Source organism: Schistocerca nitens, chromosome 4 (assembly GCF_023898315.1).
Source record: "Schistocerca nitens isolate TAMUIC-IGC-003100 chromosome 4, iqSchNite1.1, whole genome shotgun sequence".
NCBI classification, from domain to species: domain Eukaryota; kingdom Metazoa; phylum Arthropoda; class Insecta; order Orthoptera; family Acrididae; genus Schistocerca; species Schistocerca nitens.
This window is the reverse complement of record NC_064617.1, coordinates 754,743,322-754,762,751: the sequence shown is the minus strand read 5'-3', so window position 1 is coordinate 754,762,751 and position 19,430 is coordinate 754,743,322. Positions and strand designations below refer to the sequence as shown.

The window sequence follows — 19,430 nt, the reverse complement described above, 5'->3', positions numbered from 1 at the left end:
ACAACTTTAAATTTTGAGTATTTTCAGTCTATTTTATCTACTTTAATATTTATTTATTGATGTTTTATTTTATTGTTAGATCTGAAACTGATGAATAAATGTGATTGAAATTACTTATCAAATGTGACTGATTGCAGCTGAGATGTTACAATAAATATCAAAATAAAAATTACACAGTTCAAGCATCTCTCATTCAATACATCATCCATATAGTCCTGCAGATTTGCAGTTTCATGTGGAAGACATGGAAGCATATTTAAATATGTCTGCTTGTGTCTGTATATGTGTGGATGGATATGTGTGTGTGTGCGAGTGTATACCCGTCCTTTTTTCCCCCTAAGGTAAGTCTTTCTGCTCCAGGGATTGGAATGACTCCTTACCCTCTCCCTTAAAACCCACATCCTTTCGTCTTTCCCTCTCCTTCCCTCTTTCCTGATGAGGCAACAGTTTGTTGCGAAAAAGCTTGAATTTTGTGTGTATGTTTGTGTTTGTTTGTGTGTCTGTCGACCTGCCAGCACTTTCATTTGGTAAGTCACATCATCTTTGTTTTTAGATATATTTTTCCTATGTGGAATGTTTCCCTCAGAGAGAGAGAGAGAGAGAGAGAGAGAGAGGGGGGGGGGGGGGGGGGGGGAAACATTCCACGTGGGAAAAATACACTCCTGGAAATTGAAATAAGAACACCGTGAATTCATTGTCCCAGGAAGGGGAAACTTTATTGACACATTCCTGGGGTCAGATACATCACATGATCACACTGACAGAACCACAGGCACATAGACACAGGCAACAGAGCATGCACAATGTCGGCACTAGTACAGTGTATATCCACCTTTCGCAGCAATGCAGGCTGCTATTCTCCCATGGAGACGATCGTAGAGATGCTGGATGTAGTCCTGTGGAACGGCTTGCCATGCCATTTCCACCTGGCGCCTCAGTTGGACCAGAGTTCGTGCCGGACGTGCAGACCGCGTGAGACGACACTTCATCCAGTCCCAAACATGCTCAATAGGGGACAGATCCGGAGATCTTGCTGGCCAGGGTAGTTGACTTACACCTTCTAGAGCACGTTGGGTGGCACGGGATACATGCGGACGTGCATTGTCCTGTTGGAACAGCAAGTTCCCTTGCCGGTCTAGGAATGGTAGAATGATCGTTTCGATGATGGTTTGGATGTACCGTGCACTATTCAGTGTCCCCTCGACGATCACCAGTGGTGTACGGCCAGTGTAGGAGATCGCTCCCCACACCATGATGCCGGGTGTTGGCCCTGTGTGCCTCGGTCGTATGCAGTCCTGATTGTGGTGCTCACCTGCACGGCGCCAAACACGCATACGACCATCATTGGCACCAAGGCAGAAGCGACTCTCATCGCTGAAGACGACACGTCTCCATTCGTCCCTCCATTCACGCCTGTCGCGACACCACTGGAGGCGGGCTGCACGATGTTGGGGCGTGAGCGGAAGACGGCCTAACGGTGTGCGGGACCGTAGCCCAGCTTCATGGAGACGGTTGCGAATGGTCCTCGCCGATACCCCAGGAGCAACAGTGTCCCTAATTTGCTGGGAAGTGGTGGTGCGGTCCCCTACGGCACTGCGTAGGATCCTACGGTCTTGGCGTGCATCCGTGCGTCGCTGCGGTCCGGTCCCAGGTCGACGGGCACGTGCACCTTCCGCCGACCACTGGCGACAACATCGATGTACTGTGGAGACCTCACGCCCCACGTGTTGAGCAATTCGGCAGTACGTCCACCCGGCCTCCCGCATGCCCACTATACGCCCTCGCTCAAAGTCCGTCAACTGCACATACGGTTCACGTCCACGCTGTCGCGGCATGCTACCAGTGTTAAAGACTGCGATGGAGCTCCGTAGGCCACGGCAAACTGGCTGACACTGACGGCGGCGGTGCTCAAATGCTGCGCAGCTAGCGCCATTCGACGGCCAACACCGCGGTTCCTGGTGTGTCCGCTGTGCCGTGCGTGTGATCATTGCTTGTACAGCCCTCTCGCAGTGTCCGGAGCAAGTATGGTGGGTCTGACACACCGGTGTCAATGTGTTCTTTTTTCCATTTCCAGGAGTGTATATCTAGAAACAAAGATGATGTGACTTACGGAACGAAAGTGCTGGCAGGTCGATAGACACACAAACAAACACAAACACACACACAAAATTCAAGCTTTCGCAACAAACTGAATGTGTCTGAGGAGTGTCCTAAAATAATCAATTTTTGGCATATTGATTGCCCTCTTGAGCTCAGATTTAACAGATTTTATATCTTGTTCAGTATTAACATTTAACAGAAGGAACTGCATGTCATGGTCTGAGAGGCTATTGACTATTGGTTTTGTAACATAATTTTGTTCTGTGGACTTTTCGATAAAGATATTACGGTATCAATGGCTGCTTGTGAGCAATTGGCTACCCTAGAGGGGAACTTTACAGTGGGGATTAAGTTGAATGATTGTGTTACTAACTCAATAAGTTCTTATTGGGAGAGTCTTTAAGGAAATCTACATTGAAATCACCAGCAACCACTATTTCTTTGTTTTTGGTTGTTAAATGGGCCAGTACAGCTTCAAGGTGGTTTACAAACAGATTAAAGTTACCTGCAGGTGCTTGATATAAACTTAATATTATGAGGGATTTTTTGTGAAATTCTACTTCTGTTGCAGATGCTTCCATATGCTGTTCTAGGCAAAATTTATGAATGTTTATGTTCTTAAATTTATGACAGTTCCTGATGAATGTGGCAATGCCTCCTTTCTCCATTTCTGCTCTACAAAAGTGAGATGCTAACCTAAACACTGTAACACTTAAAAGTTCTGTACCAGTGGTCACATGATGTTCAGAGAGGCAGATTATGTCAGCTGGGTTTGAAGACTCGAATTCATCTATGCAGATAATTAATTCATTAATTTTATTTCTCAGTCCTTGAATATTTTGTTGCAATAAAGATAGCCGACATTTCACATTGACTGAGTTAAAATTGGGTAGAGTTGAAATATCTGCTGACTGTTGAAAATTCTTAACCAATAGCTGTTTATGCTGATGTAATAAGCTAGAATTATGTTTTTTGGTTTCTTTCTCAAACTGAAGGTTTGTCCCAGTCCTAACCTCTCTTAAAATTTGATTTCTTCCTGTTCTCCCCACCCTAAAATAGGGTCTTTTCTGTACCCACTTAAAAGATTGTATTTATTTAGGTAATTCATTAATCTGTCTTTCATAATTGCTTCTATTATTTTTGAGAATGCTGACAGCAGGGAAATGGGCCAGTAATTTTCTATGTTTTCTGCATTACCTTTCTTAAACAAAGGTACAACTCTTGCCTGTTTTAACTGCTCTGGAAATGTGAAGGATTCATTTATTATATTTGTTAAGTGGCCTTGAATAATCCCTATGTATTGTTTCAGTACACACATTGGTATTTCATTTAAGCCTACTGACTTTTAATTTTTTAGTTTTTGAATTGTTTTACTGCCTTCAATCTCTGTGGTTGGAAGTAATATCATTGTATTTAATGCAACATTATTTACAGGTGTTATATTTGTTTTGGGGAATTTGTGATGTAACTTATCTGCAATACTTGAAAAATGCTCGTTTACATAGTTTGCTAAGTGCTATGGATCATTAATTACTTTATCCCCTTCCCTTAGCAGTATGTTATTCTGCATTTGTTTGCCTCTCCCCGTTTCCTTTTTTATAACATCCCAGACTGCTTTGCTTTTATTCTCTGCATTATATATTATTTTGTGATTAAATGACTTTTTTGCAGGAATCAGCACCTTCCTATAGATCTTTTTGTATCTATGATAGAAGTTTAAGAATTCTGGATCATTGTGAATCTTTTTCATGGAGCTGAAGTGTTTAAATGGACTTCTTAATACCTGCTGTTATCCATCTGTTTTTGTGGTATGTTGATACAGACATGAATACTTTTGGAAATTCCTTCCCAAAGTTCAGTTTAAACAATGTGGAGAATTTAGAGAATTTCATATTCACATTGGTTTCCTTATACGCTCCATCCCCGCTGTGTTTTTCTAATTCCTTTGAAAAATCTTTTCTTTTGATTTCTGATAGATTTCATTTGTAGGCTTGTAGTTTAGGGAATGATTCGATGCCTGACTTTACTGTTGTTATTTGACAGAGATAGTCTGATATCTTTTGCAGCTACATCACATTTTTCCCTGTCCATATTTGTGGCCACATGGTCAATTACTGATGAAGTCGTTGTGGTAACCCTTGTTGCACTATTGACCAATAGGGACATACCAAAACTTTGAAGGATGTTTATGAAGGCGCTGCTGGATTCATTTATGATGTTAGTGTTGATGTTAATGTCCCCACACAGAATTATGTTGACCTTTGTACTTGAGACTTTATCTAGAACTTCTGTTAACTTATTGAGAAAAGTGTACACACTACCACTGGGAGATCTATTCACGTTGTTGTTGTTGTTCTTCTTCTTCTTGTTGTGGTCTTCAGTCCTGAGACTGGTTTGATGCAGCTATCCATGCTACCCTATCCTGTGCAAGCTTCTTCATCTCCCAGTACTTACTGCAACCTACATCCTTCTAAATCTGCTTAGTGTATTCATCTCTTGGTCTCCCTCTACGATTTTTACCCTCCACGCTGCCCTCCAATACTAAATTGGTGATCCCTTGATGCCTCAGAACATGTCCTACCAACCGATCCCTTCTTCTAGTCAAGTTGTGCCACAAACTTCTGTTCTCCCCAATCCTATTCAATACCTCCTCATTAGTTACGTGATCTACCCACCTTATCTTCAGCATTCTTCTGTAGCACCACATTTCAAAAGCTTCTATTCTCTTCTTGTCCAAACTGGTTATTGTCCATGTTTCACTTCCATACATGGCTACGCTCCATACAAATACTTTCAGAAACGCCTTCCTGACACTTAAATCAATACTCGATGTTAAGAAATTTCTCTTCTTTGGAAATGCTTTCCTTGCCATTGCCAGTCTACATTTTATATCTTCTCTACTTTGACCATCATCAGTTATTTTGCTCCCCAAATAGCAAAACTTCTTTAAGTGTCTCATTTCCTAATCTAATTCCCTCAACATCACCCGACTTAATTCGACTACATTCCATTATCATCATTTTGCTTTTGTTGATGTTCATCTTATATCCTGCTTTCAAGATACTGTCCATTCCATTCAACTGCTCTTCCAAGTCCTTTGCTGTCTCTGATAGAATTACAATGTCATCGGCAAACCTCAAAGTTTTTATTTCTTCTCCCTGGATTTTAATACCTACTCCGAACTTTTCTTTTGTTTCCTTTACTGCTTGCTCAATAAACAGATTGAATAACATCGGGGAGAGGCTACACTCCTTTCCCAACCACTACTTTCCTTTCATGCCCCTCGACTCTTATAACTGCCATCTGGTTTCTGTACAAATTGTAAATAGCTTTTCGCTCCCTGTATTTTACCCCTGCCACCTTTAGAATTTGAAAAAGAGTATTCCAGTCAACATTGTCAAAAGCTTTCTCTAAGTCTACAAATGCTAGAACCTTATGTTTGCCTTTCCTTAATCTTTCTTCTAAGATAAGTTGTAAGGTCAGTATTGCCTCACGTGTTCCAATATTTCTACGGAATCCAAACTGATCTTCCCCGAGGTCGGCTTCTACCAGTTTTTCCATTCGTCTGTAAAGAATTCGTGTTAGTATTTTGCAGCTGTGACTTATTAAACTGATAGTTCGGTAATTTTCACATCTGTCAACACCTGCTTTCTTTGGGATTGGAATTATTATATTCTTCTTGAAGTCTGAGGGTATTTCGCCTGTCTCATACATCTTGCTCACCAGATGGTAGAGTTTTGTCAGGACTGGCTCTCCCAAGGCCGCCAGTAGTTCTAATGGAATGTTGTCTACTCCCGGGACCTTGTTTCGACTCAGGTCTTTCGGTGCTCTGTCAAACTCTTCACGCAGTATCGTAACTCCCATTTCATCTTCATCTACATCCTCTTCCATTTCCATAATATTGTTCTCAAGTATATCACCCTTGTACAGACCCTCTATATACTCCTTCCACCTTTCTGCTTTCCCTTCTTTGCTTAGAACTGGGTTTCCATCTGAGCTCTTTATATTCATACAAGTGGTTCTCTTTTCTCAAAAGGTCTCTTTAATTTTCCTGTAGGCAGTATCTATCTTACCCCTAGTGAGATAAGCCTCTACATCCTTACGTTTGTCCTCTATCCATCCCTGCTTAGCCATTTTGCAGTTCCTGTCGATCTCATTTTTGAGACGTTTGTATTCCTTTTTACCTGCTTCATCTACTGCATTTTTATATTTTCTCCTTTCATCAATTAAATTCACATACAATATGATTAATTTCTTGGTGATATCAAGCCCTGTTAATTAAATAGCATATATTTCAAAGTGTTTGTCTTCAGTTACAGTACTGAGGTCATGTCTTGATTTGAATTGTGTTCCTTTTCTGATATAAATGCATGATCCTCCACCCCTTGAAGTAGATCTGCAGTAAGAGTTTGCCTTTTCATACAATGATAATACTACATGTTGTATTTGTGTGTATCTACACCAGTGATCAGTAATACAAACTACTGGGCAGTTCAAAGATTGGAGCTCAACTTCTAATAGTTGTATTTTATTTTTTACTGATTGCATGTTTTGATGGAGGATTGTTAAGTCTGTGAAATGCCCCATGTTACTCTTTCCAATAGTTTGTTTTTCTTTGTGACACCTGGTATATGGGATATTTGAGGTGTTAAAATCTATCTTGTGGGTGATTCAGTGCTGGAGATACTCTTTAGGCAGGGGAACCTGTTGTCTGGATTTATCCTTAAAAAGACATACTTTTCCTACCTATGACAACAGGTATTCGACCATGTGTGGCCTGAGCTCCACCTCCTATACTTTCATGAATCAGCTGTACCAAACTTCCCTTCCCAGTCCTGTTAGATGTAGGCCATGCCTTGTGAAACCCCATCTGTTGATAGTTCTGACGGGCACCAGAGAAACATGAGCAGAGTTGGCTGTCCTCAGAGCCATCCCTAACCCCACATTGATTTGCCTCACAGTTCCATCAAGGTGTGGTTGATCATGACACCACAGCAGCTCAACAAAGTGTACCTTGGTTCCATGAGTCAGGGAAGCTACCTTGTCCAGGTCATCACCTATGTCATATGCCCCATCCTGTCCAAACTGTTTCCCGCCCCACCCACTATCACTACATGGTCCTCTTTTGTAAAGTCCTTACATAAAGACCCTAGGTCCTCTATCACATGACTTAGCCCTGCATTTGGCTTGAAGATACTGGTGGCCTTGTACTCTGCCCCTGAACTTTCCTGTAGCTGAGGTCCTACACCTCACTCATGGCTACTATCTAGCAGCAGCACTTTCTTTTTCCTAACACTTTGTACATTCCTAGGCTTCTTGGCCTCGGTTGAAATGTGCTGCACATTTCCTGCTCCTCGTTCTACCTGGAGGCTCTTCTCCACTTAACTCTGGCAGTGGTAGATATCTGTTTTTGGTGTTGATGATAAAACTGACAGATCGTGTTCTCTTTCTTCCTATCCTCCTACCAGCTGCCAGTTCCCAATCACCCTCCTCTCCCATGATCCGTATGAGTTCCTTCCTTGCTTCCTCCAGCTGTGCCTGAAGGGCACAGATTTTCCTTTCCTGTTCCCCAATCAAAATGTTCCTACTGCATACTCTGCAGTTCTGGGAGAGAGCCTCTTCTGTTCTCCCTACATTCTCCCCACTGCCCCCCCCCCCCCCCTCCTACAAGATTGGAAAAAAAAACTCTACACACTGCTCTCTAACAGCTCCCACATTTCTTACTCATGGTCAGTTTCGAAGGAATAAAGAATGTTTTAAATTTGTCAAGGATGCGAGATTGGCTGTGTGTAAACGAAAAACGACACAAAAGTCTTATGTGTGGTGGTTGTTTTTTTGTACTGATTTAGAGATACAATGACAGAAGAATGAATTTGTAATTAATTTGCTTTTAGAGAATGTACATTATCAGGCGTGTTTGGTCAGGTTTTTAAACGTTTATAACTCAGAAAATTTAGGCCTAGACCGCATCTATCTAATTAGTAAACAATATGAAATGTGTTAGTTAAATACGATTTAGAAACATTTAATTACACTTTCATTGCGACAATAGACACTGAAGAAACTTTTTTAAATGAATTTTGCACTATCAAGAAAACTTGTATAGAATTTTTTGTGTTTATGTCATGCAAAATTTCAGGTTATGAGCTATCAGCCGAAGCCTTTTCTGAAAAGAAAGGAAAATATACACACACATTCACACAAGGAGGCATGCCTCACACACATTTGACCGCTAACTCCAGCCGCTCTGGCCAGACCATAGGGACTAGAGATGGTGTGTGTGTGTGTGTGTGTGTGTGTGTGTGTGTGTGTGTGTGTGTGTGCCTGCTTGTGCGGTTTTTTTTTCTTTTTAAAGAAAAGAAGGCTTTGGCTGAAAGCTCTGTAGTTAACAGTCTTTTCGTTGTATCTGTCTGCAACACAACATGATGTCTTTATGGTGAGTAGCAATCTATCCTTTTCAAAATCATTATTTTTACTTCTAGTATCATGGTTGTAAATTTCCCAAAGTGCAAAGCAGACAGAACTGTGTGTTTTGCTTAACTTATCCATGTGTGGTGCCAACTGAATTTATTATTTGTCTGTATGCCTAAGAACTTTAGACGTGAGCCTCACCCAATGTATACCTATTGGCCTCTGCTTCTGGTACTTGTAAGCCATTCTTATTTTTTGAAATTTCATAATTTGAATCTTTGCAAGATTCAGAGTTAAGCCATTGTGCGTGAACCAATTGCATGCCTCCTCCATTCTTATCGTGGTTATGTCTGGTCTGGATATGTGTCAGCAGACATCACAGATTTTGAAGAGTGCACCACAGTGACACTATCCAGGAAATAATATGACCCATTCAAAATATCAACTAAATGAAGAGACGTAGACATCTAGAGATTAAACCATTTTCATTTCTTGTATCCATTTATGAAGGAGATTCACATTTGACATAATTATTTTACAGTATATCTACTGCTTTTATCAAGAGGATGTTTTCAGATTCACTCAGTGCCCTTAGAAGGTCCCGTATGGATTGCTACTTGGTAGAGTAAATTTCAAAATTGAACACTATGAACAAGGTAGTGGTTTTAATTTGTTGGAGATCTAAAGCTACACTATGAAAATTACTATACAGTACAAGCTACTTTGTAATTTTTATTGTACAGTAGGGGTTCTTTTCGTTTAGTTCATACATAGAGTTTGGGGAGACTGACTGCTTACATGCAACTGCCATTAATCTCGTTTCATCTTCATGGTATCTATGGCAGTATGTAACATGTGCCTCAGAAACATTTGGAGATTTCATCCATAAAATTAGTTCTTCACATTTGTATATAGAATTTCAAGAGATGGCCAACATCTTTCTTGGTATATTTATATCCACACTCTGCAGACCACCCTGAAGTTAATGTGAGGGGGCACTTCCCATTGTACTGGGTAGTAGGGTTTCTCCTTGTTCTATTTGCATGTAGAGCATGGGAAGAATATGTGTTTAAATGTCTTTATGCATGCTGTAATTAGTCTAACTTGACTTGGCAGTTCCTATGTGAGCAGTAGACAGGGGCTTGATTCTTCACTTGACACTGGTTCTTGAAACTTTGTAAGTTTCTGTGTCTGAAATTATTGGAAGTGGCTATCTGCCTCCAGAATTAATTCTCTCCTTATCACATATTCACCTAGGAAATTGTTAATGACTACAGTATTCATTCAAATTCCTGTGACCTTGAGTCACTTATTTTAGACTATGAGAAACTGCTCTTTGTGTAGGTGAGCGGGTTATGGGGTAGCACAACTGGACGTACATATTTATAATCTATATAGCAAATAAAATGAATAGCAGTCTAATTTCAAGATTGGTTTTGCACTTTATTGTATACATTGTGTTCTCAGACATCAAATCTGGCTTCCAATAAATGAAATGCCATATTTAAAAACAGAAATGTTAAATAACAAATATTGAGTCATTGGTTTTAATAAAAATAACATAACTGTTATTTTTTATTACTAATTGCTTCTAAATGTCCATATATGCAATAAAAGTAACATGTTTTTAATTTTTAATTTCCAACTGCATTAAAATGCTGGTATTCACAGTAAACTAAAATTTGGTGCAAAAATGCAAGACATCAAACAGAAAATAAGACTTTTCTTTTTTAAAATAAATAAATAAAAAAATACAACTTGCCGCTTATTAGATTCAAACCAGCGACTTCACGATTACTGTGCCTTGGCACTACACGTTCTGTTACCAATGGTTCTGTTAATTGACCTTAAGTATTTTGTACTTAACAGCACTCAAAAATTTTCAAATCTTGAACAGAAATTTTTTTGAGCTACTGTGAAAATTGTGCCATATTGCTTTAGTTACTTGCTGTCTGGGCAAAGGCCTTAAAACCCTATAAGTAACAAGAAAATCAAAGAGGACCAGTCTGTAACATAATCACATACCTGTAATGCAATAACAATCATAACCAGTTTTGGCAGTACATTGGTCATCTTCAGATTCTGTGTGTCATATCAGGCATTTGCAGAACAAAGCACTATGATCTATACATATATTTAAATTAAAGTCCTCCTCCCTGCATTAATCAACCTATATGTGATGGCTAGTCTTAGGAACTACTGTAAAAATTTTGATATGGTTTTCACTAATTGCAGACTGGTTCACAACAAAGGCTTGTGTATATACACCAGAAAAGTCATCCAGCTGTACTTAGTGAGACCCATGTGAATACGATTTGGGTCACTAGTACAAAGGGTGTCCCAGGAGGGATGGTCAGTATTCAAGGATATGACAGGAATGATCATTTTTCCTTAACTTTTGTGTGTTTTTTCTCATGCCACCAGCTGGTGAGTAGATATATCCAGTTATATTTTCAAAAATTGATTATTTCTGTTGATATGTTACCACCATCAGCTTCAATGCATTAGTGCACCCTTGCTTGTCTGAGTGCCTCTGCACATTCCTTAATGAAGGCAGCAGCGTGCAAATAAGCAGTTCATCTCAGATATTCACCTTTCTTTTGAACATCTCAGACTTCATCCAACACCACACCATGAACAAAAATCTAATGGCATAAGATCTGGTGATATTGGTGGCCAGTTAGTTGTATTGCCATGACCAATCCATAGATATGGGTAAGTTTGGTTGACATGTTCCTAAAGAATCTGCTGTAGGGGGAACTAAAGTTACTGATTTTTCACAAATTTAGGTAAGATAGACATTGACTGTGGATATTGTATCACAGACACAGTCCCTTCGACTGTTCAGAGATGTCACTAAACCCTCCCAAAGAGTAAACAACCATGCATGAGCAGTGTGTATTAGACAGAGGGGGTCCGACAGCCGATCAGTTCCAGTCATTCCACTAAAAAGGAGGTACATGGCTCATGTTGTCTGGAGTTCAACCATGCCTCGACGGTCAATAATGTGGTTCGATCGCATCCGCATTGTTATTTTGTGCCAGGAAGGGCTCTCAACAAGGGAAGTCTCCAGGCGTCTCGGAGTGAACCAAAGCGATGTTGTTCGGACATGGAGGAGACACAGAGAGACAGGAACTGTCAATGACATGTCTTGCTCAGGCCACTCAAAGGCTACTACTGAAGTGGATGACCACTACCTACGGATTATGGCTTGGAGGAACCCTGATAGCAACGCAGGACATCATGTTATGACACAAACTGTGTGCAATAGGCTGCATGATGCGCAACTTCACTCCCGACACCCATGGTGAGGTCCATCTTTGCAACCACAACACCATGCAGCGTGGTACAGATGGACCCAACAACATGCCGAATGGACCACTCAGGATAGGCATCACATTCTCTTCACCGATGAGTGTTGCATATGCCGGAGACATGTTTGGAGGCAACCCGGTCAGTCTGAACGCCTTAGACACATCGTCCAGTAAGTGCAGCAAGGTGGAGGTTCTCTGCTGTTTTGGGGTGGCATTATGTGGGACCAACGTATGCCACTGTTGGTCGTGGAAGTCACTGTAAATGGATGCCATCCTCTGACCGATAGTACAACCATATCTGCAGCATATTGGTGAGGTATTCGTTTTCATGGATGACAATTTGCGCCCCCATCGTGCACATCTTGTGAATCAGTTCCTTCAGGATAATGACATCGCTCGACTAGAGTGGCCAGCATGTTCTCCAGACATGAACCGTATCAAACACGCCTGGGATAGATTGAAAAGGGCTGTTTATAGACAACGTGACTCATCAGTCACTCTGAGGAACCTACGCCGAATCGCCATTGAGGAGTGGGACAATCTGGACCAGCAGTACTTATGCCACGACGAATGCAGGCATGCATCAATGCAAGAGGACGTGCTACTGGGCATTAGAGGTACCAGTGTGTACAGCAATCTGGAGCACCACCTCAAGGTCTCTCTGTATGGTGGTACAACATGCAATGTGTAGTTTTCATGACCAATAAAAAAGGTGGAAATGAAGTTTATGTTGATCTCTCTTCCAATTTTCTGTACACCTTACGGAACTCTCGGAACCGAGGTGATGCAAAACTTTTTTTGATATGTGTAATATGCTCGTCTGCTCTGATGAATGAAACACAATTAACATTAAAAATGCCTGACAGGCTGAAGGCCTTTGTTCAACAACCCAAAGTCTCATACTTGGACAAGTTTCCACAAACTAATATTTCCAAAGTTGTGCCACTGCACACGGAAACCAAGTTCCACAAAAGTTTACTTTTAGTAGATGCACAGTGATATAGCTTGTTGGAAAAACAGAATATAGTTATTGTTCTACCAAAATTTGTGAACGAGATTACAAGAGCAACAAGGGAGACTGGGCCAGCAGTGGAGCTGCAGAGGCCAGGCAGTGTCCGTTGAGTGATCGGATGGCAGTAGAGCTGCCAGGCAGTGTCCATCGAGGAGACAATGGGTCGGTAGCAGGTAGCATTGTTGTAGTGGACCCATTGCCCATGTCATGTTGGTCACAAACTGCAAATAGGTCCCTCCCCCCTCCCCAGTTCATGACCCCTGCTGGCGCTGCTAAGGCCACCTAGTGGAACTGCTGCAAAACTGTGTTTTGGTGCAGAGCAGTTGTGTGGCATATAGGCAACCCATAATGTTGTGCCAGATGGGTTGCCGGCTGTACAGGTGGAACGCCACAACATGTCAGTTCCCACACGTCTGGTAAAATGTGGAGGAGTTTTGATAATGCTAAAACTACGTTGCAGTCTGTGTGGTCAAAGGAGCATGCTCATGTTGTCCAACAAATAAGTTTTCTGAAGAATGGAAGAGGTTGAATGGGTAAGATACACATGTGCACAACACTAGCCCCAAGATAAAGTATGTTAAATGTGTTCTACCTTGGTAACCATTCATAATTGGGCATATCTCCAGATGAAGTTTTTTTTTGCTTCAAATGGTAGTTCCTTTTATAGCCTGGAATACTGACCATTTCTCTTGGGACATCCTTACATTTCTTTTGACAATTGTTTGTTCTGTAAATGCTACCTATGACATATAGAACCTAAATACGTCAATGCATGGATGAAACCAAAATTATGTGACTGACCAGGAAAGTACTTGGGCTCGAACAAACAGCTCTGTATGAACGTTTGGTTACAGGACCATTATGTACCTCTGAATGTGCTGGTGGGTGTCGTTTTTCTACAAAACTCTGCAGTCATGCTCTAGATATCACTGTAGATGTCATTGTAGACGCCATACGCAATGCAGCAATCTGAACTATAAATGTAAATGCGGAATGTCAATAAAATTCTCCGAGCAATACGAATGACTGCAAAACGCACAGTGAAGAAATGCAAGTTGATCGCATGGCATATTTGCACATTCTATAATATCCGTATTGAACGCCACGTCAATGACACTTTTGAAGTTGTTCACTGGTTCACCAATATCGAAGCCAGTGTTCTGCCACGTGTAACAAAGCATTGGTCTGTATACTCCCGCAGATAACTGATTGTAAATGACAGAATGCATATTCATGATAAAGAATCTGTCATGCAATTTCGGCTGCATATTCAGTAACACTGATATTATAGAATGTGCAAATATGCCATGCGATCAACTTGCATTTCTTCACTGTGCGTTTTGCAGTCATTCGTATTGCTCGGAGCATTTTATTGACATTCCGCATTTACATTTATAGTTCAGATTGCTACATTGCGTATGGCGTCTACAGTGACATCTACAGTGATATCTAGAGCATCACTGCAGAGTAGTTTAATGAGGTCTGTTATTCTCTTGGCATATATTTTATATTGCCTGAAGAAATACACATCCAGAGGTTTTTCATATTTTGTACGTTTAGGCGGAATGATTTTTAAATCTACATGTTTTCCGCCAGATGCTTCCAGTAGTACTCGTTCATCCTTATGTCCAGACCAGGAGTCACAAAGTACTAATGACTTTCTCGACAAATGTGGATTCGAAACTGACAGAAAAAATGTCTTCAGATGTTGTTTCGTCATCTTCCCACTCCCACTCACACTTGCATCGACAACGACATTTGGAGGGCACCGCGTTTCTATTTCCCATGACACGCGGGGTCCAAACTTTGCACTGGATTCTTGGAAGCAAATATAGAGTTTGTCTGCCAATCGTCCGTCCATTGGTGTAGCAACATCGATTGTGTATCTATGTGTTGCACAGTTAAATGATTGCAACATCGCGACAGTGTTTCCCTCCCCTTTCATGGATAGTGTTCTGTCACAAGAAAGTTCATAGTTGAACTGACTCTGATCACAGTTCCATACAGAACTAATATCGATGTTTTCTCTCGTGATATGCTCATTGACGTCAGCAACAAACGTTTGAGCTCTTTCAATCAGCTCTTCTTCATCGTCCTTATCTTTTCATGCTTGGAGCATAGTGATACAGTGTGATGTTATCCTAAACTCCTTTTTTCAAATTAGTAATAAATCCTAGTGAAGCTGTAAAGTTTGTACACCCGAGATTTCTGGCTATGTCCAATGCCCAATGTTGTAAATGCCAATAATGTATGGTGGAACCACATTCTCGCGCTTCATCGAATTTCGCCATTACATGCTCCTTGATGGTCTCGAACAGCAGTGTAGGATTTTCTTTGAAAACTGTATTTCCTTCTCTTTTCTTTGCCACATAATCCAGTATGTTTTTAATATTGCTTTTAGACTTCAGTTTAGGGTAGCTTTTCAGAAGCTTGTCGTATGTGTCGAAACCTCTTACTTAATGATCATTGTACATGTTCTCCAGTGTGTTGTCATCAAACGCCATGATGATACTTGCAACTTTAACCATCTTCTTGGGGGACGGTTGGTATTCACTGTCACTGCTTCCATCGCCTCTTCCCGTACTTGCTGCAGCACTACCGTTTGCAATGAGTTGTTCATCATTATCGTCTCTATAATCATTATTATGTGTTAGTGTTACAACAGTATCTGTTTCTAACTTATGCTCATATTTCTGCACTATAATACACTCCTGGAAATGGAAAAAAGAACACATTGACACAGGTGTGTCAGACCCACCATACTTGCTCCGGACACTGCGAGAGGGCTGTACAAGCAATGATCACACGCACGGCACAGCGGACACACCAGGAACCGCGGTGTTGGCCGTCGAATGGCACTAGCTGCGCAGCATTTGTGCACCGCCGCCGTCAGTGTCAGCCAGTTTGCCGTGGCCTACGGAGCTCCATCGCAGTCTTTAACACTGGTAGCATGCCACGACAGCGTGGACGTGAACCGTATGTGCAGTTGACGGACTTTGAGCGAGGGCGTATAGTGGGCATGCGGGAGGCTGGGTGGACGTACCGCCGAATTGCTCAACACGTGGGGCGTGAGGTCTCCACAGTACATCGATGTTGTCGCCAGTGGTCGGCGGAAGGTGCACGTGCCCGTCGACCTGGGACCGGACCGCAGCGACGCACGGATGCACGCCAAGACCGTAGGATCCTACGCACTGCCGTAGGGGACCGCACCGCCACTTCCCAGCAAATTAGGGACACTGTTGCTCCTGGGGTATCGGCGAGGACCATTCGCAACCGTCTCCATGAAGCTGGGCTACGGTCCCGTACACCGTTAGGCCGTCTTCCGCTCACGCCCCAACATCGTGCAGCCCGCCTCCAGTGGTGTCGCGACAGGCGTGAATGGAGGGACGAATGGAGACGTGTCGTCTTCAGCGATGAGAGTCGCTTCTGCCTTGGTGCCAATGATGGTCGTATGCGTGTTTGGCGCCGTGCAGGTGAGCGCCACAATCAGGACTGCATACGACCGAGGCACACAGGGCCAACACCCGGCATCATGGTGTGGGGAGCGATCTCCTACACTGGCCGTACACCATTGGTGATCATCGAGGGGACACTGAATAGTGCACGGTACATCCATACCGTCATCGAACCCATCGTTCTACCATTCCTAGACCGGCAAGGGAACTTGCTGTTCCAACAGGACAATGTATGTCCGCATGTATCCCGTGCCACCCAACGTGCTCTAGAAGGTGTAAGTCAACTACCCTGGCCAGCAAGATCTCCGGATCTGTCCCCCATTGAGCATGTTTGGGACTGGATGAAGCGTCGTCTCACGCGGTCTGCACGTCCAGCACGAACGCTGGTCCAACTGAGGCGCCAGGTGGAAATGGCATGGCAAGCCGTTCCACAGGACTACATCCAGCATCTCTACGATCGTCTCCATGGGAGAATAGCAGCCTGCATTGCTGCGAAAGGTGGATATACACTGTACTAGTGCCGACATTGTGCATGCTCTGTTGCCTGTGTCTATGTGCCTGTGGTTCTGTCAGTATGATCATGTGATGTATCTGACCCCAGGAATGTGTCAATAAAGTTTCCCCTTCCTGGGACAATGAATTCACGGTGTTCTTATTTCAATTTCCAGGAGTGTAGATACCAGAAAACATGCGAATGATTCATCTTCTGCACCAATACCATCTTCACGAAGAAGGGTTCTTCATAACTTCATCTCAACCAATCACAATACTTTAGCAGGATTGATTACCAATCGCCGAGCCATCTGACGCTTCAATTCACAAATAATGTCACAAAACGCAACTTCAGAGGCACACTGCACCATCCCTACTGGTCCCGACTGGTGTACCGGCAGGTTAGTGTGCAATGCGGCTTGGCATACGCAGAGGCCTCTAACGGACGACTGCAGAGTTTTGCAGATGCAGGAGTATTACTAGTGCAGTAAGAGACCTTTACATTATTTCTCACACGATTTTGGTGTATTTGTGTTTGTTCATGCTCAAGTACTTTCCTGGTGAGTCTAAAATTAAAATAAATGTAAAGTGCATTAATCACTCTGCCCCATAGACAGCATGTCATGACTTAAGAAATCATTACTTTGTAGTTCAGTATCTGAATTTTTAATTTTGCTTATTTCAGCGAACACAAAATGTCGCAGTCACAGTACATGCATATACCAATAGAACTAATGTACACACAAATTGTTTGTTTATTATTTGCAGCAGAGACAAGTTCAGCATGGGGTGGTGGTGCCAGAGGCCTTTCTGACACATATGCTGCAGGCTTCATGTGGCTAGATAAACTAGGACTTGCAGCTAAACTTGGAATCAGTTTGGTCATACGGCAGACCTTATGTGGTGGCCATTATTCTCTAATTAATTGTGATAAATTTGAACCCTATCCAGTAAGTACATTATTGTAAGCATCTTTGTTTTCGCTCGATAGGAGGAGGTTCATAGCTTTAGTATTTCTTCAGTAGAAGCAACATCTTTCATTCCCTAAAGGCATGTTTGTGATCTTAAGACTACCCTCACTGTGTTGATTTTAGACAACACTCATATTCATTTTACACTCTTTAACTCTCTGTTATCATATGAAATTATTTTCAGAGATACAGAGCTTATGTTAATAATGCATTTATTCATGAAAAACAAGAAGAATGTAATGAAGCAATATATAACTGTACATCTTATAGAGGCTTATAAGTCCATGATAGCACCCAAACATGACAGATGCTCTATCTGCTGCCACTAAAGGTATATAGGGTTACTCAAAAAAGATGGACTCAGTTTAATTATTTGCATTTCATGACACATAAATGGGCTATGAACAGTCTACATACCGAAGGAAAGAGGAAGGTCTAAAATTTTATTTTCTTAACCATGGTGGATCAACAGGGAGCTGTGTTGAAGGATGCTAGGGCAATGCTAGTTGCATAAACAGCTGTTAGGGTACTCACACCAGTAGACAGTTATGAGTAAGATGGCTACGATGCAGCACAAGGTTTTCTGCAGTATTGAGTTTGCAAGAAGTGATTCAGCAGTTACAGTGCAGCAGACATGTCATCTACAATCAAGCACTGAAATACCAACTAGGAAAATCATAAGCCATTGGTTTAAGCAATTTCAACAAAGTCGGTCTTTCTGCAAAGGAAAAAACCCATGCTGACCAGGCGTGTCAGAGGATGATGCCAGGCAAATACAAGACAGCTTTCTTTGTAGTCCAGATAAGTCAACCAATAGAGCTGGTAGTGAACTGGAATATCTCCACTAACTGTGTGGCAAGTTTTGAGATGGAATTTGCTGTACAAGCCCTACACAAAAGACATGCTTCTTTGTGTGTGGGATGAGTTTGGCTATCACTTAGATGTTTACGATGCAGTGAAGGGGGGACAAATTGAATGTTTGTAACCTGTGTTAAAGAAACATTTTAAACTTAATTCTTTCATTAGTAGGTGGACTATTCATGTAGAGTTTATACTTCATCAATCAATTAAATTGGGTTGATCTTTTTGAATACCTGTGTATTTGATAAAGGGATAGTTTTTTCCTGAAATAATCCTTTAAAACAACAGGTATTGATTCACCTTCAGTGTCTATTATCACAGTTCTTGTAAATAGCAATACTTCATAGATTTCTTTGTCTATAGTGAAATGAACGCATGACAATAATAATGCTTCATTAACAGGTAAAGTTGACTCATCCAGTTGTATGGAGAAATGGGTCATTTACAGATAATTACATAAGATGCTTTCAATATCATAACTCATTTCATCAATACATCTCTGAACTGTGTCGCTGTTCAGAGGAACTCTTTTGAGTATACCATAGCTGGTTTGTGTAGAACAGGTTTTAATATCTCTTCAGTAGCTTGCAAGATAACTGTTCCCCAATAGTTTGCATTTCTTCATATTTTGCTGTAAGTAGCTTAGATATTGTAAGATGCACACAAACCATCATCATCTATTTGCGACATCAGAGCAAACATACTGTCAACTGTGGGTCCCTTCTCAAATTTATTTTTAAGTATTTGAAACTATTTCAAACCTTTATGTGTTCTATCAGGATGATACCATCTCATAAGAGGTTTAAAAGGTTTA

General features: G+C 41.6%; 1 protein-coding gene across 4 annotated transcripts in view; it reads left to right on the top strand.

Moving 5' to 3' along the window:
- The window catches only part of LOC126253040 (heparanase-like), a 317,446-nt gene that overhangs the window by 176,364 nt on the left and 121,652 nt on the right, over nt 1-19,430 (top strand). For all 4 annotated transcript variants that reach the window (XM_049954109.1, XM_049954111.1, XM_049954112.1 and 1 more), the window contains one exon: nt 17,553-17,734. In XM_049954109.1, coding sequence (XP_049810066.1) covers nt 17,553-17,734 — 182 coding nt within the window. The remainder of the gene's footprint in view (nt 1-17,552; nt 17,735-19,430) is intronic.